Source organism: Rousettus aegyptiacus, unplaced genomic scaffold, assembly GCF_014176215.1.
Source record: "Rousettus aegyptiacus isolate mRouAeg1 unplaced genomic scaffold, mRouAeg1.p scaffold_m13_p_3, whole genome shotgun sequence".
In the NCBI taxonomy this organism is placed as follows: Eukaryota; Metazoa; Chordata; class Mammalia; order Chiroptera; family Pteropodidae; genus Rousettus; species Rousettus aegyptiacus.
Genome location: NW_023416306.1, coordinates 7,354,087 through 7,378,200, shown reverse-complemented (window position 1 = coordinate 7,378,200; position 24,114 = coordinate 7,354,087). Strand labels below are relative to the sequence as shown.

At 47.8% G+C, this 24,114-nt stretch overlaps 1 protein-coding gene across 8 annotated transcripts in view; it reads left to right on the top strand.

The window, feature by feature from the left end:
- Window positions 1-24,114, top strand: part of MVB12B (multivesicular body subunit 12B) — a 168,799-nt gene that overhangs the window by 41,653 nt on the left and 103,032 nt on the right. For all 8 annotated transcript variants that reach the window (XM_036238466.1, XM_036238468.1, XM_036238467.1 and 5 more), the window contains 2 exons: window positions 14,577-14,684; window positions 19,435-19,531. In XM_036238466.1, coding sequence (XP_036094359.1) covers window positions 14,577-14,684; window positions 19,435-19,531 — 205 coding nt within the window. The remainder of the gene's footprint in view (window positions 1-14,576; window positions 14,685-19,434; window positions 19,532-24,114) is intronic.

Below are 24,114 nucleotides of genomic sequence, written 5' to 3'. Positions count from 1 at the left end.
ATGGTTTTAGCTCTTAAATTTAGATCAGTGACTTATTTCAAGTTAATTTTTTTTATATATATGGTAGGATATAGGGATAAAAGGTCACTTTTACATGTAGTTGTCAAATTGTTCTAGAACCATCTATTTAAAAGATTTTCCTTTCTTCATTGAATTGCTTTGACACCTTTGTCAAAAATCAGTTGGTCTTGTGTGTATAGGTATATTGCAGGACTCTGTATTCTATTCCATAGATCAATCTATCTGTCTATGTAGCAAAACCAAACCTTTTGATTACTGTAGCTTTATAATAATCCTCAAAATCAGGTTGTCCTCTAACTTTGTTCTTTTTCAAAGTTCTTTTGATTATTCTAGGTCTTTTAACTCAATATGAATTTTAGCATCAGCATGTCAATTTCTGCAGAAAAGGCCTGCCGGGATTTTGATTGGAGTTGTATCAGATGTATGGCTCGATTTGCAGAGAATTGACATCTTAACAATATTGAGTCTTCAGATTCAATAACACAGTATATCTCTTCATTTATTTAAGTCCTCTTCGACATCTTTCATCAGTATTATTTTTCAATGTATAAATCATGCAGATCTTTTGCTACATTTATCCTTAAACATTTCTTATTTTTGATGCTATTATAAACTATTCGGTTTTACTTCTTACTGTCCAGTCTGCCTTTTTTTTTTTTTCCCTTGCCTTACAGCACTGACTAGAACAGCTAGTACACTCTTGAAATGGTGACGGCAGACATACTTGCCTTGTTCCGGCTCTTTGGGGAAAACCATTTGTATTTCAGCACTTAAATATAATGTTTGTTGTTGCTTTTTTTTTTTTTTAGTAGGTATTATTTAATAGGCCTGGGAAGTACCCTTGCAGAGAATTTTCATTTTACGTCGATGTTGAATTTTGCTAAATACTTTTATTGAGATGATTATGTTCTTCCTTTTTAGACTTTTAATATGGTGAAATATACAGATCGATTTTTGGATTTTAAACCAAATTTGGATTTCTGGGATAAACCCCACATAGACATAATATATTGTCTTTTCAGTATATCATTAGATTTGATTTGCTAAGCTTTTTGTTAAGACTTTTTATATATGTGTTTATGAGAAATGTTGATTGGTCTAGGGTTTTCTCTTCTTACGTATTTGTCTAGTTTTGGTGTTAGGGTATTGCTGGTCTCATGTAATGAGATGGGAAGTATTCCTTCCTCATCTGTTTTCTGGAATATTTAATGTAGAATTGGTATTATTTCTTTAAATGTTTGTAGAATTCACCAGTAGAGCTATCTAGACCTAAATGTGGGAAATTTTTAAATAACAGTTCAAGTTTTAAAATAGCTATAGTGCTATTCAAGTTATCTATTCTTGAATGAGCTTTGGTACTTTGTCTGTTAAGGATGTTTTGCATTTTTCGATGCCTAGGCCTGAATTTGTTCATAATATTTCTTTACCCTGTTAATATTTCTAGGACCTGTAGAAACAGGACCTCGCCTTCACTCTCAACAATGGTAATTGGTGTCATCTCTCATTTTTCCTCCTCAAGCTGCTTAGACTTTTTAAAATTTTATTAATCTTCTTAAAGAACCAGCTTTTGCTTTTATTTTTCACTATTTTCTGTTTGCTGTTTTCTCTTTATTACCTTTCTTATATTTACTTTGGGTTTAATGTTCTGGTTTTTAAAAGTGCACATTTTGGTTATTGTTTTGAGACCTCTCTTCATTGCTAACATAAGCATTTTAATGCTATGACTTTCCCTCTAAACTCTGTCTTAGCTGCAGCCCTCAGATTTTTTTCTTGTTGTGTTTAATTTTAATTTCATTCACAACACTGTGTCATTTCTCTTTTGATTTCTTCTTTGACCCATGGGTTATTTAGATGTGTGTTGTCTTGCTTCCATGTATTTGAGGATTTTTCTAGATATATTTCTTTTATCGACATTTTATTTAATTTTATGTTGTCAGAGAACAAACTCAGTTTTATGGCTTAGAATAAGAATCAGCAAACTTTTTCTGTAAAGGTCTAGATAGTAAATATTCTAACCTTTGTGGGCCACACATGGTTTCTATTGCATATTGATTTTTTTAACCCTTAAAAATATAAAAATTATTTGTAATTCATAGGCTGTACACAGATAGTCTACAGTCTGGATTTGGCCTGTGGGCTATAGTGCATTGGCCCCAGCCCAGACTATGATCTGTCTTGGTAATGTATCATGGACACCGGAAAAGAATGTATATTCTGCTGTTGTTGCAGTGGGAAAAATCTCTGGGCATTATTAAAATAGTTCTCCATCTCTCCTTTTTCTGGGGTTCTAATTACATGTATATTAGACCACTTGATACTGTCCCACAGCTCAAGTTCCTAGACAAACTCATGGAAGGAAATAACAAAGATAACATGAGAATTTAGAACTAAAAAGAGAAAGAAGAAGAGTTGTTAATCGAGAATTGACATAGTAGTTAAACTTCTGGCAAATACGATAAGAGGAAATAAAATATAAGCAGAATTTAGATTGAAAAATGGAAGAGTATAAGGCGATTTGAAAATTATAAGAAAATATGATGTATAGCTCTTACATGCAGCTTTATGTGACTAAAACTGAAAATCTTTGAGTTAGATCATTTCTATTGCTATTTAAGAAGAAATCTAATACCAAACCCATATCAAAGGAAGAAATTAGAAAAGCCATTAGAGAATTTTTTCCAAGAAAAGCGCTAGGCCCAAATTGTTTTAACGTAGCATTCCCTAAAATTGTCAAGGAACAGGTAATAACCACATTCTATAAACTATCTTAAAGCTTTGGAAAAAAGATAGGAAGCTTCTCAGTTTGTGTAGAGGAAAGTGATTTTTTAAAAATACACTTTTCTTATGTCCAACACCCTCATTGATTTTTTTTATTGCCTCTAATCCTGACCCACCCCTCACTCTCTGGTTTCTGGGCTGTTCTCTGGATCATGGTTTAGGCTGGCAAGCGTGTATGGTTTACGCGATAGGGAGTTAGTTATGTGATTGCAGAGTCCAGTGTTTGCGGAGGAGGCCAGAGGAGAGGGGAAAAGTTTGAGAGGAGATCGACTTGTTGACTAAGCAAATATCCGATAATTCTCTTCTCCACTTCCTGTTGTCACGGCCTGTGGAACTGTCACCAGCACAGCTCTCTTAACTCCGTTCTAACCTCATCCTTCCTACATTACTGCGGGCGGAAGCTTTCTAAGAGGTCAGACTACTCCCCTTCTCAGAGCTGTTCTCCAGCTCTCTGTTTTTAGATTCGAAGACAAATTAATTGTGTTAATTACAATGGAATGTTCAGCCCCTAGCACTCAGGAGGTGTTTATCAAATGGATGGGCTTCGCTGGCATCGGAGATTGATTTTGGTTTGCCCTTCCCTACCTTTCTAGCCCTCGTCCTATCCCCTTGAGCCTTTGTAGTTCTTCAAATGCTCTGTTCTCGCTCCTGCCTCTGTGTCTTTGTGTCTTTGTGCTACCCACCATTCCTCTCCCCGAGGAATGATGTTCTGGCTCTTTGTGTCTTGATAGTGCGTTTACTTTCCTCTGTTGCAGCTCTTAGCACTCTGTAGTTGTTGGTTAGCATGTATCTCTGTCCACACCGTAAGGCCCCTGGAACAGTGTCTTTCGTAAGCTTTACCTCGAGTACCCAGCCCGGTGCCTGGGCGCACACATACACCGCCGGGCATGCGAAGTACGCTTATCGAATTGAATAAGCCGGCTCCTTTGTGCGTCTTGCCTTTCTGTGTCTGGGATAGTGAATGCCGACATCCAGCTAAGTTATGTTTGTGTTAAACATGAATTGAAATGCAATTACAGCTGGCAATGTGGTTTGAGAGCTGAGTAATGGAGTAAATAAGGAGGGTGACTTAGTCACAAGTGCCAGTTCATCTCTTTGCTCTCTTGCCTCCTGTCACTGAGCGTGACTCATGAGCTCACGAGTTCAGCTCTTCTCCTCTTAAATCCCATCACTTTAACTCTTCCTGTCTTCCTTGTCTGGTTGAGTCCCTTTCAGGGCCCTTTTGTTAATGCCAGCCAGCAGCCCGGAGCCCCACCTTGCGGTGAGGTCATTGGCCCCAGCAGGAGGCTGGACTCCCCACTCCAGGTGGTCTGGGTGGGGAGCGTGGGCAGAGGTGGAGCCAGCATGGGGTAGGGGGCATCTGGGCCAGTGCGCAGACCAAGGCCTGAGGAAGCCACACAGGGTCGCTGGAATTTCTGCTCTCCCAGGATTGCAGTTTGGACTATTTTCTTAACCATATCCCACTAGGGCCACAGGAAAGGCAAAAACAGCGGTGTCTATCAAAGATGTTGCATCTTCATCTTAGACCCATTTTGTTTTCTTAGCTTTATGAATTGCACTCAGAAATTATGGTTTAAAACTGGACCTGCCTTGAGGCCAGTTGATTTGGTTTAATAGGAAGACTTCCTTCTTGTTGTTAAGAAGGTACTTTGGTGTCTCGGAGTCTCAGCGTGGGTGTCCCCAGACTCTTTCTGACCTGCGCAGTTGCTCGTCAGTGAGCATTTCTGTAGCCTCTTCAGGTCGACTGGCGTGCTCCTTTGCAAGAGCCCGCTCTGCGGGGTCCACGGGGGATTTCCCGAGACGTTAGAGGTAGAGCAGGAGAGAGGTAGTCATTTATTAGCAGGTCCCATGCTTAGGCCCTGGGAACCCCGTGGCAGATGTAGCCCCTGTCTGCATGTGATTTACAGACCCAGACAAAAGGGAGAAAATGGGAAAAGAGGAGGCAAAGGGTGGCGCCCCTCGGGGTGGCTCTCTTCCTTCCCAAGATGAACTCCCCAGGCGTTTGCATTTCCACGCCTCCCTGCCTGGGTTCTTGCTGGGAACTCCCTCTGTGGTGCAAATCCCGTTCCTTCTCTCCCCCTCCTCCGCCCCTTTCCTCTCCACAGCGCCCTGCTGCTGTGCCCTCTCTCCCTAAAAACAAGCAGACGCCGCTGCCACCTCTTGCCCGTCTCCGGCCAGCCCCTCCAGCGCTGTCTGTCTGTAGGAGCCCTTCGTAACTGTCTAACTCTCTAGCTTTTTCTTAATTCTTATTTTTCTTGACCTCATTTCAGCTTTGGACACTGTTTCTTCCTTAATATATTCATTTTCTGAATACAGAATTAGCACACGTTCATTGGAAGATATAGAAAAGTATAAGTAAGAAAATAAAAGAGACTTATAATCCTACCACTTGGGAAAAATGCTATTAACATTTCGACATACGCATATCCTTAAGTTTTAGTTTTGTGCCCGACTGTGAGTGTGACGTGCGTGTGTTCTACAATAATGGGACTCTTTTGTAAGGACTGTTTTATAACATGCTTAGTATTACCTTACATTTTCTCGCTGTATAATTGCAGCATTTTCATAGGTCATCCAATATTCTTCGATAGCCCATTCTTCTTAAAACTTTTTTCCTATCCCTTAAATGTGATTTTACCTACATTCTGCCTGTTCTCCTTGGTAGTATTCTGTGGTGGTCTCTCCCACAGCCAGCACGTCCCCAGGCTCTGTCCCGGCCTTCCACTGGGTCCCACCACGCTGGAGCCGAGCCGTCTGTCCTCAGGCCTCTGGTTTCACCTGCCTCAGGCCTCTGGTTTCGCCTGCCTGGTCGACCGGCCCACGTATGGTAGCTGGCTGACACTCAAGCTGAATGTTCCTGAAGCGGGCCGGATTCCTCCTGGGGCTCCCCTGCACATTGCTCCCCTGCCCTGCCAGGCAGCTTCCTGATTCTACCTGCTCCGCCTTCCACATCATCCTCGTCTTCTGCTCCCACCCCCCTGCTGGGGCCCCCACCATTCTCATCCCGCATTGTCTCTTCTGGGAGACTCTGGTCCCTCCCTCCTCAGCTCCAGGCTTTCTCCTTTAAGCATCACTCTCAGAATGCCTCCTCCTGCACATGCCCCGCTCCACCCACCTCTGCCACCCGTCTCCTCTCTCACCCTGCGCTGGCCACAGCGCAGCCAGCCCAGCCCTTCCCACCTGTGCCTTTTCTGATCCTGTCTCTGCCAGGGGCCTGCCTGCCCCTCTTCTCTGCTCCCTTTCTGCCCGTTGCACCCCACGTAATGCTGCCTTTGTTTCTCCTCTTCCTGCCCTCCCCTCACCCCTCCCCTCCACACACACACCCCGGATCTTATGCTCCCTGAGAGCACTACGGTGGGTGATTGATTCCGCCTCGCCCTTCTCCTAACTCGGAATTTCCGTGCCGTGTCTGTCCTGTGCCAGCTGCTCCCGTGGACGGTATTTACTTCCCACAATGACCCCATGAAAATTACCATTATAGTCTTCTTTTACAAATGAGAGCACGAAGCCTCAGGGAGCTCCGTGGCTCTTCTTGAGGTCACGCAGCTGGTGTGGATGAGCTGAGACCAGACCTAGGTCTCCCGCCCCTGCACCGTCCCCTCGCTGCTGATCCACCGCATCGGTGGGCCTGACGCGTATCTGTGTGCGCTGAAGTGCGTGGTGCACTGCCTGACTTATCATGAGTGCTTAGTAAATATTTGCTGAAAGAAAAGCAAAGACTTGGCTTGTACGGATGACTTGCACCTGTGATGACTGCATATGTAGGAAGGGGTCTCTATTTAAAGCCAGGTCGGCTTGCACACCCTGATACAACAGCAACACCAATATTTACCATTGATTAAGTGATTACTGTGTGCTAGGTGCTGGGCAAAGCACTTTATTTACACCGTCTCTTTCAATACTGCAGCCGTATGAGATAGAATCTGTTGTTTCTATTTATAGAGGCAGAGGCTGTGACTCAGAGAGGTTGAGGAAGTCAGCCGAGGTCACACAGCTACTGAGTGGTGAAGTCAGGATTTGGATTCACATCTTTTCAGTACCAAAGCCCATGTTTTAACCTGCTACATTCTCTTGCTTCGCTGGCCTAGGAGAGTGGGTATTGGGCGGTCTGAGGCATCGGTCGTTGTCTCAGAGCCCAGCTGGAAAAGAACTTTGGACACTGGCCGCGGTTAGCAGAGAAGGGGGGAGGGGGGGGGGCGGCCTGCAGGCACCGGCCTCACACGGCAGCTCCCCTTTTCTGTGCAGCTCTGCTCAGCAGACGCATCTTCCAGAGGGAAATTCTTTCTTCCTTCCAGGATCTATGGTAGAGAAGGTCAGCGAACCCTACCTTTTTTTTTTATTATTATTTAATTAAAAATATCTTCGTGACATTTAGAAAACTGTAAAAGCTCATATCAGAAAATCCAAATCATGTGGAATTATATAAACTAAAGAGTGAAAGTCATACCTATCCTTTTTTCTAATCTTACCCATATTATTAACAGTTTGGAAGGATCCTTGTAGACTTTTTTCTTTTCACACACAAAAATTGTATTTATTTTTAATTAAATAAGGAATACGAAAATCTTATTTTAAAAAAATCAAATAATACGGCCAAAGTTCAAGTACCTTTCGGCCACACCCCTAATTTCTACTAGCCACTGTCATCAGTTTGCTGAGGTGGTCCCCGTCCCCTGGTGCGCGGTGGTCTGTGGTAGTCTGAACGTGCCACACGAGCATCTTCCTGCTGCTCAACTTTTAGTTTTGTTCTAGTTTTTTAGCAAACAGAGCCTTAGTCTGTGCCTCCTCATTCAATTTGCCAGATTCTGCAACTAAAAATATAGGAGCCCAGTTAAGTCTGAAAATTTTGAAATTTCCTTAAATTTGAAAAAATTATTCATTGTTAATCTGAAATTCTGATATAACCGGGCATCTTGTGTTCTCTTTGGAAACTCTTTGTGCACATTTGCACGTATTTGAAAGCCTACTCTTTTTTTTTTTTTTTTAAGTCTCTATGATCTTATTTTTTTTAAGTAAAAAATTGTATTATAAAACATTCGTATGGCTTTGTCTATATTAGGGAAGGCTTAATGCAAGAAGAGGAAGGGAAAGGAAGATCCTAGAAGGGAGTGTGTCCTTCTGGCTGGAATCGTCAGGGAGGATTTGCAGAGAGGCCCGAAGTGACGGGAACCTTCCCTGTGACAAGATTTAAGAGAGAGCTGCAGGAGCAAAGCCAAGGAGGCTGGAAGTCAAGGGCAGGTTTAAGACGGAGAGCTCGAGGACGGAGAGCTGGAGAGCCAGGATGGAGCAGCCGGGACAGGAGCGAGGCCCAGCAAGAGGGGGCCGGCAGCACCCCTGTGCCCCAGGGTCAGGGAGAGGCAGCTGTCCCAAGGATAGAGACACCCACTCATTTCTTCTGCTCAGAAATGTTAGACGTTTCAGCCTAAGGTCTGTGGCCAGCTTGAGCTCTCCATTTGGGATACAAAGTGATGGACGGAAGCGAATGAACTCGGAACCGGAAAAACAGCCTAGAGTTCTTCCATGCACCAACAGATGCGCCAAATGGCTCTTTCCACGTTACAGGTTTTAGAAAGAATTTTGGGCATACCTGTTCTTAGGGCTCTGGAGCAGGGGTCCCCAACCCCCCGGGCCGTGGCCTGATAGGGACCTGGTCACACTGCAGCAGGAGGTGAGCGGTGGGTGAGTGAGTGAAGCTTTATCTCAGCCCGGAGGGGCTGATGAGTCACCCCTCATCTGTATCTGCAGCCGCTCCCCAGCGCCAGCATCACGGCCTCAGCTCCACCTCAGATCATCAGGCATGAGGTGTGCCGGCCCCTGGTGCCAAAGAGCTTGGAGACTGCTGATCTAGCGGATGATTACTTAGGCTCGCTGCCTCCGCGGTGTGCCCACACAGCTCTGATTAAGAGCTTAAGTGTCTCCGTGGTTGGCCACCGCCTGACCTGGGCCAAGTGTGTGTGTTTCCACAGAGCAAGATCTAACACATCAAGGGCCCTTTGAACTTCATTCTTATTCATGGTGTCAGCCAGATCTTCCCTTTGGAATGTCTGCAGAGTTTCCTGGCCCCTTGGATTGCTTTCTGTCTGCCAGATACATCTTTGAATTGTGGGTGGGCCCTCTTAAAGCACCAGGGTGTGAACAGGGCGAAGAATCTGCTGGTTAGCCCTGGTGTCTGTCCTTCCGGAGCTGTCCTCTGGGCAAAGAGTGCTCGATGCGATGCTGTCGCTGAACAACCTCGGACAGCACTCAGGAGTCACTGCAAAGCCTGCGCCCGGGCAGCTCCTTGGGCGGCTGATCCGCCGAGTGCGCCTCAAGGTTAAAGCCAGCAGATCTTTATTTCCTACCCCATGCAATGAAGTCTTTTAAATTGTGGTTTTCCTCATGCAAAAGCTATGTCGAGTGGAAAGGTGCAGCCTTCCAGGTATAAAATAATTAAGCCGTGGGGATGTCGTGCACAGCGTGGTGTGTGACCTGTTAGTTCCTTTGCACGTGACCTATTATTTCTCTCTGGAAGTGTTAAAGGTGGTTCCTTTATCTCAAATTTGGTGGGATTCTCTCTTTTTTGGCTTCGGGTCGGGACTCGTTTGCTCACTGTGCTAGAACGCCCAGGACCTCTTTTGTATGAGGCTCAATTCTCTTCCATTTTTTGTTTTTCTTTCTGGAAATTGTATTAGTTGGATGTTGTATTGATCCTATAGTTTATCTCATCTTTTCATTTTACTTTCTGGAAGATTTCCTCAATTTTCTCTTCCAATATATTTTTTGAATTTCTAAAATTTTAGCTATAACTCTTTTAAAATTTTAGCTATAACTCTTTTAAAATTTTAGCTATAAGTCTTTTACTTTTAGCTATAACAATTTAAGAACGAAAAAGTACATAGCTATAACTCTTTATGCACTTTTTCTGTTCTTAAATCGTTCCTCTTAAACACATTTTTACAGTATTCCATTCTCATTCGGTGGGCGTGGTATATTCCCTGTCCCCCTGAGGGCATTAATTATAGGTTTGGTCGTTTGTTCCTCAGCTGTCATTGTTTCCTCACATTGTCTGCGCTACCTTCAAGTTCCCCTTTTTCTAATCTGGGCCTTGTCTTTCATATTTGAGACTCTGCCCCAAAGCCTGGTGTTCGTTTGTTGTCAGTTTATATTTGAGAGGGAGGCACGTTAGCTTGTGGAGTTGGAGCCGCGGGGGTCTGGGGGTGGGGCCGCACAGTGGGGACCGAGCTTCTCACGCAGGAGACGCCCAGAGTCTCCCAGGCATTCTGTAGTTTCCCCAGAGACAAACCCTTCACTCTCCAGCGTTCGGAGGGTACAGCTGGCTGCCGAGGCGCCAGAAGCAGGAAAGTGAGCCTGGCGGTGGCGGGGGAGGGGAGGGGCCCCACTGTTCTGTGAGCCTGGCTCACCCCGTTTTCACTCTGGCATTACTTCCTCCTTCCCCCGCATGCCCACTGATCAGGCTGGCGTCGGGGTCCTGAGCCTCCCTGGCCCTGCTCCGGCAGAAAATACATCTGAAATGGGGGCGGGGGCCTGGGAGTCTAACCCCGCGTTTGTAGTCCTCGTCCAGATGGCCTGTCTCAGCCCTGAACTCCCTCCCACCCACCTCCGTGCCCTCCACCCTCACCTGCAGCGGAGTCTGCTGGCTCCGGCCCGGGGCCCTGAGGGGCGACCCATCAGCCCCTCCAGGCCCCGGGATGCCAACCCCTGCTCCGCGCCATCGCACCTCCAGACATTGTTGGCACCCTCTCTTGCTCCTTATTTTAGGGGGTTCATTCTTTCTCCACTTGGTTGTCATTTAGAAGAATATTGGCAGAGAAGAGAGAGAAACCCATGTGTTCAACCTGTTCCTCCCCAGAAGCAGCTCCTGCCCTCAGGGAGCAGAGAGAGGGAAGGTGTGTGTGTGTAAGAGACGGTGAGTGTGAATATGTATGCGAGTGTGTGTATGAATATGTATGCATATGTGTGTACGAATGTATGTGTATGTGACCATGTGAGTGAGCGTGAGCAGGAATATATGTATGGGAGTGTGAGTTGGTGTATGAGTGTGAACATGCATGTGAATGTGAGTGTGGATCTGTGAGAGTGTGTAAGTGTGCATATGTGTGTGAATGAGTCTGAGCATATGGAATATGTCTGTATATGTGTGTGTGACCATGTGAGTGTGTGTGACCATGCATGTGAGTGTGTGAGAGCGTGTGAGTGTGCACGTGAAGCCCTGTGACAGACACTCTGGAGGCACTGCATCGGTGGCAGCATTGGTCATACTCTAGTCACTGGGGGAACAGGACAAACAAGATAATCAAAAATCGGCCTGGTTGTTGAAATGGGTAGGTGGCCTCGCAGAGTGCTGATTTGGAAGAGGATTCATTTAGCTCAAGGCATGAAATCTTGGAAATTTTATTTTAAAAAATTCTGCCTACCTTGCTGGGGCAGCTGGCAGGGACTGTGGCTTTTCCCACTTTGCTCTCGACTGAACGGCCGATTACTTCATTCATTCCTTCTGTGAGTTTTGACAGAGCCTGTATGCATCACGCACTCTGCCTAGGGCAGGGGCTGAGCTGTGGTCAGAGCAGGCGCCATCCTTGTGGATAACAGGGGCAGGTGAACGTAAATCGCACGGGACGGTCATGTGTGTTTGAAGACCAGATCTAGTCCCAGAGATGGCGAAGGAACCCCAGGAGGCCAGAGCTTGGAGCCCAGTCCTGCCATGACAGTTTAGGACTTTTCGAATCTCGATGTCGCGTGACATCATTTTCAATATTTGGTTCGACATACGTCCCCGTTTTTAGTTCAGACATGTCACCGCTGGCCGTGTGGGTGCTCCCTGGGTGCACGGGGGCAGGCACTTGGCACGCACACCATCTCGCCCCACAGTCCCCTAGGCAGGAGGCCCCCCTACTCCCCGCCCCTTGCCCCCCCCCCCCGGCCCTTCCCATCTCAGGGTTTGGGCTGGCCGCTGGGTTCACGCGATCGGAGTTGAGACGGGAGCTCCTGCAGCAGCGCCGCGTGCAGATACCTGCCTTGCCTAATTTGTCTTGTGTCGTTAGTTCGTCTCGACTCGTCTGACTTGGGATGGGAAGCGTTTAGGCTAGTGAACACCTTTATGTGACAGGATTGGAGAGGCGCTTCTGGGTACAGCGCGTTGCCACCAGGGGAAGACAAGGCTGGGAACGCCCCGCCTCGTGACACCAAGGCCACCTCCCTAGCGTTGCTGATGAGACGGGACCGGGGGCCTCCTCACTTCCTCCCGTTCGTGGAGCCGTGGCCCCTGCGTGGCTCCCGCTCCTGTGGCCCAGGCTTCGGGCACCTCTGCATTCCGCTCAGACACGCGCCTGCGCGCAATCACACACACTCACACTCCTCCACACACACACCCCCCCCCACTTCCCCTCCCTACCTCCTGGCTAGGGTTGGAGGGCATTACAAGCTTTTACTTCATTGCAAATGATTTGTGGCCTCAGGGCAAAGCTGGGCCTATGGTTGTCCCTCTATAATGCTTCTCGGACTTGGGAGTGGAGACTGTAATTGCCAGGACAGGGAAGGGGCACTGAGGGAGGAGTCCGTTAGTGGGGGCTGTGGGGGGGGTGGGGAGAGTGGGGAAGGGCAGGCCGCTGCCCTCAGCACCCCTGCACTGGCCTCTCTCTCATGTCGAGGTGTCTTCTCACTCAGGAAGAGGACAACCCTAGCAGAGGCGAGCGGAGGGCATCGTTGTTTTCACACGCTGGGAACAATAGCCTTGACTTAGGGTACAGGCCGCCTCTCCGGGAATTTCCAGGTTCCAGGAGAGCCCTTCCCCGTTCCTCTCCAGTGGAAGGTTAAAGACATAGCGTCCTTCCTCTGAGGCCCCCTAGCCTGTGCTTTCACAGACAGCAAGTGCTCTGCAGACTATGTGTTTTTTTAATGTATCAAAAATAATGCATTTATTATAGAGAAGCTGTACAGGTTTCCTATTTCTTTGTTCCTATAGCATTTTTTTATTTTTATTTTAGCGATTCTGAAATTGGGATGCATCTTAAAATAGATTGTACATTTTGATATGATACTATTTCTTTTGATTTCCCTAAGTGGTATACTTTAAATCCACAGTGATTCCTAAATGACTACATCCTAGAATTGAGGAAATACAGTATAAGTAGAGTTTATTAAAAAAAACTTTCAAAACATGGAATCCATGGGAGAAAACGAACAAAAGGGACCCTTCGTGGTGGAGAGTTGGGGCCACTGCCTTAAATGTCATGTTTTCCAAGAAACTTTATGTATGACTATTATGGACCAAAAAAATGCTGACGAGGCCTAATTCCACGCCCGCGTGTTTCTTTCTACGTGGGTGACATACGTGTAGCAAACAGTTCCTGAAGTTATCCTCATACCATTCCTCCAGATTTCAGGTCAAACATATCTGCATGTTTAACAGAAGGAGCTTTCTTCTCCCTTTGTTGTAATCGCTAATTTATAACTGTTGGGTTTGTGGGGAAAAGCATTTTTCTTTTGGCGGTTGGCCTGTGGGTTTTTCCGAGGCAGCCTCAGGGAACGTAGCTGTGGGGGGCCCCGGGAATGTCCTGGGGGAGGAACCCCGCACGTGCCCGGCCTGTGCCCATGGCAGGCTGGTGGCGCTGTGAGCAGGTGCACGGGGTGCGGCTGAGTCCAGGCCGTGTTTTGTGTAAAGAAAGGAGGCGCTGTTGGCCGTTTGTCCGCATGGCCGGGAGCTTATCAGGTGAAGGGCTGCATCCCAGAGTCTGCCCCTGCCAGGGGCGACTCGGGAGACGGGAGACGGCAGGGAGCAGGTGCGGCAGAGTTCGTCCTGCACAGCGCTGCCCCCTCAGCCTCCCCGATGTCCCTGCTCTCGGGGCGCCAGCCAGGGTGCGGCGCAGGCAGTGCTGTCATGTTGGCTGCTGAGCTAGAAGGCAGAGCGAGCCCTGACTCGGCTCACAGAGCAGTCTGGAAAAGACGAGAGGAATGCCGTCCCCATCCAGCCTTTCGCCTCCTCGCCAGGCTCGCCGCGAACTCTGCCCCACGACGCGCGGACCTTCACGCAGAGCCCCCACCCTGCAGCCCGGACCCAGGTCCTATAGGACTCAAGTCTAGGCTGGCTTCGTCCCTGAGCACTTACTTCATAGAGGAAAATTTCTGTAGCTGTACATGGGAGAACGGCTTCTTAGTGAGACTGTGAACAAGGAACTGGGTGCTTTTTTATTTTCCTATCATGGTCCGGTTTCTGACCTTGAATATCACTTTCAGTGCTTGTACCAAGAAGATACAGTAAGGAGCACATTTTCCTGACACCTGCCCCCGGTCCCCGGTAGAGTCCCATTGACCGAAGCCCCTTGGCTGCCCCAGGGTCCCGGGGCAGGAGGCCGTGTGTCAATGTCTCCACAGGCAGCGACCCTCTCAGGTGGCATTTCACGCCACCTTGGACTTGTTTTCTGCACCCCACACCGCCCCCCGAGTAGATGGTAATGAGCCACTGAATGTGCTGACTTCTCCAGCCCCTTCTTGGTCCATTACAACAAAAGTTGCTCTTTCCTCATTAGAACCATTTTTGTCAGAGTGTCTTTAATCAATGGCTTCCCCGGGGACAATATTTTTAGAAGTTGTATTTTTCACACTCTCCCTTTTCCCCTTTTGGAAAAATCTCTTCCCAGGGCCTAGTGAAATGAACTAATGAGATGCCATGAGAGTTCGGGCCGGTGTTAATTGGCACAGGTATGCAGAAGCTGCTCGCGCGCACCTCCGGTTCCGTCCCGCCTTACCTGTGGTCCTTCTCCCCCGTCTCTCCGGTGCAGGTTGCCCAGACAGCAGATGGTGTGGATGCTGACCTCTGGAAAGACGGCTTGTTTAAATCCAAGGTGACCAGATACCTGTGTTTCACAAGATCATTTTCCAAAGAAAATGTAAGTCCAGTAGCGCTTTACCATTGGCCGAATGAGCGCAAGCCATTTACATTCCTGTTGGAAATTTCCTCATTTTTTTGTTTGTTTGCTTGTTTGTTGTGGCGGTGGTTTATTTTTACTGCTATATTAATTTATCTGTGGTTTTAGTGGACTGGGTAGAATCAGCAGCTAGTGCTGTGTTTCATTTATTAACAGTATTATTAACCACATACCCAAGTGTACAGTGAATTTCATTAAAATGTGTGCGCAGAAGGAAACCGGGAAATTTCTCTCACCGTCTCAGATGCCTTCCCACCCCCAACCCCCTCCAAGTAACAAATCACACAGGTAGTGGCGACGTGGGAACTTGCCCATGGGGCCACGATTAAGATGCTGCACGGTCACTCCTTACCACAGACTCGGCCTTTCCAAAATGACCGCTTCCTCCCTGAGTCTCTGTGTGACCTCTGACATGTCATTGTTTCTGCAGGGAGGCATCCACAGGTGCAGACTGCTTTTTAGTATGCTGCTGTTAATGTTTGGGCCCATAAATCAGGAAACTTTAAAGATATCTTCTAAGGCTTTTCCAATTGTGTTTTAAGGGGTGGCTTAGAAAAAAGGGAACTAGCTTTCCTGAGCATCCACCCCGTCCGAGGCCCGCCCAGGCACCCTGCAGATAACACCTCTTCCGTCCCGAGACAGACTCTTGAAGGATTAGCTCCTTTCCTGAGGTCAGACAGTTTTTGTGCTTATCCAAGGTCACCTGTCTTCCCTAGCCCCAAATAAGGGAGCAGTCGCTTTGTCATTTTCAGGGGTGGCAGTTTATTTTTGGCCTAAATGTTTTTGTCTTTTTCTAATGCAAAGTTTTTTTTGAAATATTTTTATTTATTTTTATAAATTTTATTATAACAGTAATTTATGTTCATGCTTTAAAAAGCAAAACAACTTCAGACATCCTCATTTAGAAGCATGAAAGGGGAAAAGCAACAGCCTTTCTCCTCGTCACACCCCGCCACGGCCCTGTGGACCTGTCACGGGGTCCTTGTGTGTCCCGCCAGCGTTCCCTGGGTGTGGACAGTCGTGAGGCTCTCTGGCCATCACTCTCTTTCACCAGCCTTTCCTGCGTTTGTTGAAAAGCCTTTGTTAGGAAAATTACCTCTCGCATATTTGGGACTGGGGGAGAAGTGCTAACCTTGCTTTAATTCCTCCTCCCCCCACACACACAATTACGAGAGTAACATGGTTATAAAGTGCAGGGTTTCCAGCGGCATAGGGACAGTCCTGGCAGTAGACGTTGGAAATCTTTTGCACACAGGCCCGAAGGCGGCAGCTGAGTCTCCGACGAGTGTGAGCAGGTCCCTGGGGCTCCCGGTGCAGCCCGAGGAGACGAGACTCCGAGGGCCAGGTCCGAAGGCCGGGGCTGCCTTCACAGACGTGCGCTCATGACGTGTGAGGCAGTCCCCCACACCCCCTCCTCTCCTCCTGCGTCCACATCTGCACAGTGCGCTCTGCGCCCCTTTGTCCCTGCCGTTTACCCAAACCCTTTTTTGAAATAACTTCTGTTTTTAGCTTTCGTCACCTCTGGCCTGTCCGCTGGCCCCCGCTTTCTGCAGACGGCCCGCACGTTCACCACTGCTCAGGGCCGGAAGGACGGACTCCCGAGGGTGTGAGCTGCTCCCGTTCACACCCTCGCTCTGCTCAGTGGCTTCGCGGTGTCACTGCTGATATCTGCTCAGCCATCGCCTGTCCTGACGGAAGAGGCTTTATTTCAAAACTACGCCCTCAAAGGACAGCCGCGACCTCTTTGATCGTTTTCAGTGTGTTTTTGCCGTATTTCCCCCGAAGGCTGTGGGTTATTGGTATTCTAGGCCAGAAGAGTCCCCCGATCCCTTGGTGTGGGAACAGTGACAAGTCTAAAAATGACAGAGAGAGGTCACTGGGCCTTGTTAATTTGGGGCGTCATAGGTAAACGTATTACAGAAAATGCACTGACCTGGTCCACATTTGTTGAACATTAGAGAGATGTTTATTGACTGTCTACTTTGTGTGTCTCGGTCCACGAGGGCCAGGCGTGGCGGGGTGGGGGGAGGGCGGTGCAATGAGGGGTGTAAGATGAGGAAGAAGGTAGCGGGGGAACCCCCACCTCTCCCGTGAACCAGCATACAGAATAGGTGCATTTTGTTTTCCGAGAAAGAATGAATGGATCCTGTAGTGAGATGCGAAGGGATCCATTTCGGGGAGGGGTGCCGGGGGCCCCTTGTCGGCCCAGGAACAGAGCAGGAGCGAGGTGTATTTCAGGCCGCCACAGCCGGGCTGTGCCGGCCCTGCTGTCAGAGCCAAGACTTTGCAGAGCATAATTTTTTACAACGGCAAAGGAGGGATGTGGGCTCTCCAGACTGGACAGATTCTTAATTAGGTGACTCGAGACTCCCAGTGTAGGAGTTTGGGGAGACTCCTTTGAAACCTAAATTTCTTTTCCCCTATAACGCTGTTAATACAGAAACCGAGCTTTGGAGTGACATTGCTTCCTGGGGAAGGATCGAGATTAATTGCACTTTTCATGCCCTGTACTTTCTGCATTACCTGTAATAATAATGTACATAGATTAGGTAGGGAGGATATTAAACAGAAGGATTTATGAACATTTGAATATTAAGTTGGTTATCTGTGGCTACCTTAAATGCAAGGTTGTCAAAAATAATTACAGTATACTAGCAAATACTGGCTACCAGAGACAATATAAACACCCTGAGTCAGAGCGTATTGGGCTTTTGGCATGAATCATTTGCTCAACAAGGATTGGGAATACGTTCTTCATATTTATGAGGAGGAAATGAAAGGGAGCACGGGATGGGGGTTGGGAGAGGAGCTCGCAAAATTAATGGTTTCGCAGACCTGCTGCATGAAACCCCGGGTGGCGGCAGCCGTGTGCCCAGGGCGCCCCCCTGGACCGCCGGAAGCCCTGGCGGCACAGCCCCCCGTTTCGTACTCACGGGAGGGTTTCCTGATGCGTTTTTTAAACAGCCTCACGGCTGACGTTCTGGTTTTCTGATCGGGGACGTGCAGCATGTGGAGGGCGAGGTCGCCAACCGGTTTGCAGTGGGCTTCCGTAAAACCCAACCCGTCACGCGGAAGGCGTTCGAGGAGGATACTGACGGACGCCCATCTATCTCCGGGGCAGGGGCACCTACCCAGCTGCTGGTCTCTCAGTGCAGAAAGCCGTGATGACATGGAGACGTAACTGCCACGAAAAAAAAAAAAAAATTACGATGGATTCGATGAGGCGATCGCGAGAGCCGCCGCCGTTTGCGCGTCAGCCTGAGTGCTCAGGCCCAGGCCCTCCCCGCACAGTCAGAGAGTCCTTCCCCACCCGGGAGGGTCCACCTTCCGCGTGCCGTGTGCACTGTGCCCCGTCTCCCCGAGGCCCAGCCCCCTGGCATGGGACGGTATAGGATTGTTGGCAGACACGACGGCCCTGAGAGGACGGAGCGGGTTTGCAACAACGGCGCTCGCCGTGACGGCTCTGGCCGTAGTCCACGCGCGACACGTTAACCTTCGTAGTGGGATTCCGAGGACTTGATTTCATTCGCACACTTCGAGCGTATAGTATATTTATCAAATGTGCCTTTCACGTTTTGATTGGCGCGGTTTAGATTTGTCATCCAGCGGGGAGGGGCTGACCTCCAATGACGCACAGACGGGGAGGTGCGAGGCCCTTCTCCGAGCATGACAGAACCAAGGCCCGAAGGGTCAGCGCGGAGGCCACAGGGACCAGGAGCACAGGACGGGGAAGCTGAGCACGTGCTCGGGCTGGGCTTCCGGGGACGAGGGGCTTCTGGGAATTGGGCACGCAAAGAGCATCGCGAGGATCGTCGCGGGAGAGACTTGGGATCGGAAGCCATAAGTCTTTCCTTAACTGGCTCTAACGAGAGAGGGGGAAGTGAGCTGCAGATCGCCGTGAAGACTGTGATGAACTCTCCGAGGTGGCCCCACATGCTTAAGTTGTAGGGTAGACATCTCCCGAGCTCGCTTCCACTCCGAAATGCGGGCGGCAAGCGCCGATGTGTTTGCAGAGAATTCTCTCTCGCAATTAGAGCGGTGCGTGCCATCTTTGGGAGGTTTTTTTGCAGTGGTTTCCGAAATTGCGCACTGTGGACCCCATATACCACCACTAAATAGAGGCTTTAAGAGGCTCTGGTGCACGTCATTTTAGAAGATGTGTAACACTGAGGCAGTAGGGCTTTTCACTCTATTAGTTTATGATGCTTGGGATTTTACGAGAACGTATCTAGCAGCAGAAATGCGTGTCGACATGCAGACTGGCAGTCCCTTAGGAATGTGATTGGTTCCCTGTTAGGTTTATATGCAGCTCTGTCCCCAACAGGACGGACTACCCCAGGAATTTGCTCTTTATAAAATCTGCGGTGCCCAAGAGCTGACGCGCCAGGCTGAGTGGCAGCCTCCTCGGGACCTGTGCACCGCTGCCCTCTGCCGGGTTATGTCTCTGGCATCCCCTGGGTCACTTGTCTGCCTGACCAAGGCCACATCCGAGTGAGCGGCTTTGAGGTCCTGCAGATGAAACTCCTTCCCGAGGGCCACCGAGTCCCCGTGTAACCGCTGGGGGACGTGAAGTGGCACCTACTCTAATTAACCTGCTGCCGTCAAGCCGCGAGAGTCATTGTGCTAAATAATGCGTCTCGAAGCCAAAATGGCAGACCCACCGCAGGCACGTTCAGATTAATAGTCTGTATCTCTTTCCTTTCTTCCCAAGAGTCACCTCGGGAACGTGTTAGTGGATATGAAGCTCATCGACATCAAGGACACTCTGCCTGTCGGCTTCATCCCAATTCAGGAGACGGTGGACACACGTGAGTCATCCTTTAGTGCCGCTCACCGCAATGAGCGTTTCCTTCCTCCAGGTATATTTTCAGATATGTTTTTATGTGCATTTTTCTTTGGAAACATTTTAGGAGTCTTTACCGCGTGCCCACGAATAAACCCTGCAGCTCTTGACGCGTGTCTGACTCGGTTCCCCAAGGAGTTAGCCGTGTTCTCGTTAGCGCCATGGAAGTGAGCAGGATGTCCTTTTCTGCTAGAATGGGGCTCCCTGCAGAATCGGCCGCTTAGGAACGGACGGACAAAGACACCAGCGCTGGTTTTCCTCAGCGCAGCCCCGGGTGTCGCGAAGCCGAGCTTGGCACGAGACCCAGAAGCGAAGGGGGAAAAATTCAAAAGCCGCCCGCGGAATACGAGCACAGTGATGTCCCCCGTCTCGGGGCCGTGGAGCTCACAAGAAAAGCCAGAACCAGAGAGGGTGCGAGCTGGGACACACAGGCTCCGTTCTGAGTGAGGGCTCTGGGCCCCACGCAGAGCAGAGCAGAAGCGAGTCGCTGGTGAATCGGGAGCTCCTCGGGGGCCCTGGGGTGCTTCCAAGCCCTTGTCGTGCTCGCCAGTCATCAAATAGTGCTGGGAAGCCTCGGGACGTTGGAGCCCCCCATCTCGATGTCACACCACTTGACGTGTTTTAGTTTTAATTACTCTGACCCACTTTAGGATCCCCACAACAGCGAAGCAGTGGACAAAGCACAAACACAGAGAATCCTTTCTTTGTGACACATGATTTATTTGTGACATTCCGTGTCTCATTCTGTGTCAGACATACTTTGCGTTTCCACCATTTTTTGCTGTTTTCTTGCTAACATTTCTTAAAGACCAGACCGTCCATATCTATACAGACCCCACGTAGCCGTTATTTAGTGAAACAAATAGATTCCATCATAGCATGTTTTTATTTTTCTTAGAAGCCTCTTCACTTTTGGACATTTTGATTTTTACTTGCTATTATATGTATCAGCTAATAATTATAATAGCTGATATTGGGCATGTTTTTACTCTGTGCCAACTTCTGTGATGCTTTACATACCCGATCTCATCGAATCTTTAGGAGACCCCTGTTTGGAGACGGGTGTTATTAAACCCATCGTACATATGAAATAAATGAGGCACAGTAACTACTTGGGGCTTAAAGAACGTATCCGAGGTCACACACATCTCAAAGTAGGGGACCGACTGGAACATGCGTGCGAGTCTGACTCCAGCCACGCCTGTAACCACAGTGTCCCTCTGTAAGAGCGTGTGTTTAAGCACCTTTCACACAGATAGTTCGTATTCTATATTCGTGTATCGGGTTTTTACGGTGACTGCTTTGTTGAGCCATGAGTCCCATGTCGTACAGTTTACCCATTTATAGCCCGTGATTCCGTGGTTTTGAGTTTATTCGTGGAGTCGTGCGGCCATCATCTCAGTCAATTCGGAACATTTCGTCACCCTCCAGAAAACCCCTCCCCTGTCACAGGCACTTAACGGTTCTCCCCGACCGTTGTGTTTTCGCCCCCGCCCGCCCTGGGCACTCACTAATCTACCTTCCACGTAGACTCGCCTGTCCTGGGTGTTTCATATGATAGCATCGTACAGTCCGTGGTCTTTTCGGTGGGTTTCTTTCGCTCGGCATCACGTTCCCAGGGTTCATTCGTGTTGCAGTACGTACCAGGACGTCCTTCCTTTTTCTTGACAAACGAGATTCCGTTTACGTGGGCGTACCACGTTGTGCTTATGCCTCCAGTCGATGGATAGACATTTGGGTTGTTTCTGCTTTCGGCTGTTGTGAATAATGCTGCCGTGAACATTCATGTACAAGTTTCTGTGTGGGACAAACGTCTTCATAACTCTCGGGTACGTACCTAGGCACGGAATTGCCGAGTCACGCGGTAACTCTCTGTTTGACGTTTGAGGAACCACCAAACTGTGTTTCAAAGCAGCAGTACCGTCTTACATTTCCACCAGCAGCGTATGAGGCTTACGATTTCCCTGCATCTTCACCAGCACTTGTTACTGTCATTCCTTTTTATCCCAGCCGTCTTAGTGGGCGTCGCGTGATCTGTCGTTGTGGTTTTGATTTGCATTTCCCCGACAGCAAAGGACACTGAGCATCTTTTCATGTGCTCGTTGGCTGTTCGTGTATCTTCTCTGGAGAAATGTCTGCTGTTATCCTTTGCCATATTAATTTAGGTTGTCTTTTCATCATTGAGTGGTAAGAATGTGTTAATACACAGTTGACCATTGAACAATATGGGTTTAAATAGCAGAGGTCCACTTATACATGGATTTTTTTCAATAAATAGTATACATGTATTTCTCTTCCCTATGATTTTCTCAATGCTTTTTTCTCTCTCACTTATTTCATTGTAAGAATACAATATGTAATACATATGGTGTACAAAATATGTGTTAATCAACTGTTTCTTGCTATCTGCGAGGGTTTCGGTCAACTGGTAGGCTATTTGTAGTTAAGTTTTAGAGGAGTCAAAAGCTATTTGTAGATTTTCAACTGTGCAGGGAGTTGCCCCCCCAACCCACGTCATTCAAGGGTCAACTATATTGAAAACGTAAATTCTTTATTAATTATATGATTTGCACAATTTTCTCCCATCCATGTGTTTTCTTTCCACTTTCTTGATATCCTTTTGAAATATAAAAGGTTTTTATTTGTCAAGAGTTTTATTTATCTATTTTTTCCTTTGTTGCTTATGATTTTAGTGACATACCTAAGAACACTGCCTAATCCAAGGTCACCAAGATTTATGCCTGTGTTTTCTTCTAGGAGATTTGTAGTTTTAGCTCTTACATTTATATCTTTGAACCATTTTGAGTGAACTTTTGTCTGTGGTATGAAATAAGGACGCAGCTTTCTTGTCCTGTATGTGACTGTCCAGTTGAATGACCCTTCTCTCCCCACCGGAATTGTGTCAGCATCCTCGCTGAAAATCAGTTCACCATAAATGTGGGCATTAGTGTCTGGACTCTGAGTTCTTCTCTTTCACCGATCTGTATGTCTTTTCTTACGTCAGTATCTCAGTCTTGATCACTGTAGCTTTGTAGCAGGTTTTGAAACCCAGAAGTATGAGTCTTCCAACTTGGTTGTTCTTTTTCAAGATGATTTTGGCTATTCTGGGTCCCTTGAATTTTTTTTACTTTTTCTGGGTCCCTTGAATTTCCATATGAATTTCAGAATTTTTCAGTTTCTGCAAAGAAGTCAGCTGGGATTTTGGTGGCAATGGTGCTATCTGTAGATCAGCTTGGCTATGTGTAGACTTTGGATGAGTTCCTTGTAATAAGTTTCCAGGTCCTTGAGGCTGCTGGGTAATAGGTCCTCTGCAGTCTGTCTCCAACCTCCCTCTAAACACATACTCCTCACCTTCAAGCTCCCTATACTCTACCCAAAAGGAGCCCTTCACAGACGCCTTTCTTTTCTGAATCTACGTATCTGCTTTATTGTTTTCTCCGCCTGAAAACCCTTTCCCTCAACCCTGAATGTCCGCACCCCGTATCTCTCAAGGGTGAGCCTAAGTTCTCCCACCTGCATCAGACAGATCCCGGTTTGAATCAAGCTCTCCTTCCTCTCCACAGCCAGTTAAGATTGATGAGTGGCTAGTAGGCACTGCAGGCTATGGGATATAAAGATGACTAAGACACTGGCCCTTGCTTCAGGGACCGTAGTCTAGTGGGTGACCTGGACCTGGAAACAAGGAATTGCATTACAGCGTAATTGGCCAGGCCTATAATCGGTCAGGGGCCTGCCCTCCTTATTGCTTTTCATTGCGCCTGGCACAGCGCACATTTTTTTGGAAGGGACGGAGATAAGTAAGCGCATGCAAGTCACGGTAGTGGGAAGCCCGCGCGAGTGGCCGGCTCTGCCTCTGAATCCCGTTAGGACAACCTGCAGCTTGGCAAGTTGGAGAACTTGTGCTCTGGAGCGAGACTCGCCTGATGTTGCCTCTGGCTCTGCTACGTCCCGCCGTAGGACTTCACCGTCCTGGGCCTTAGTTTCCTCATCTGTAAAATGGGGGTGGGAGGAATATTATTTATCTCATAATGCTGCTTTTAGCTTGCATTTTAGCCACATCTATGGTTTCTCCGTGTCTTTGCTACTTATCTCTTTCTTTGAGGGCAAGATCCATGTTTAATTCATCTGCGAATCACCTAAGGTGCCCACCGTACACAGTGCCTTGCTCAGAGGACGGGCCCAACAACGATAAGCTTTATTACTCTCTGTTGCCAAATTGACTTCCAGGAATGTCCGTTCACAGTGCCACTGATGATACAGGCTCGTACCTGTGTTCCATAGGCCTGCCAGCATGAGTTTTAAATTTTTTATTTGGTTTTGCTATCCTAATTTTATTTAATTTTCACTTCATTATTTATTAGCAAGACTGAACATTTTCACAAATGTTTGCTGGCCACTTTTGTTTATTCTTAAAAGACTTATCCACTCGAGAACTAAAATTGCCCGTAGACTTGTGTTTATTTCCCACTTTTCTCCAGTGTTTATCTTAGTCTTAAAATTTGCATTGGTGTTCATTTTTGACAACTCATTGACTGATAATGTCTTCAT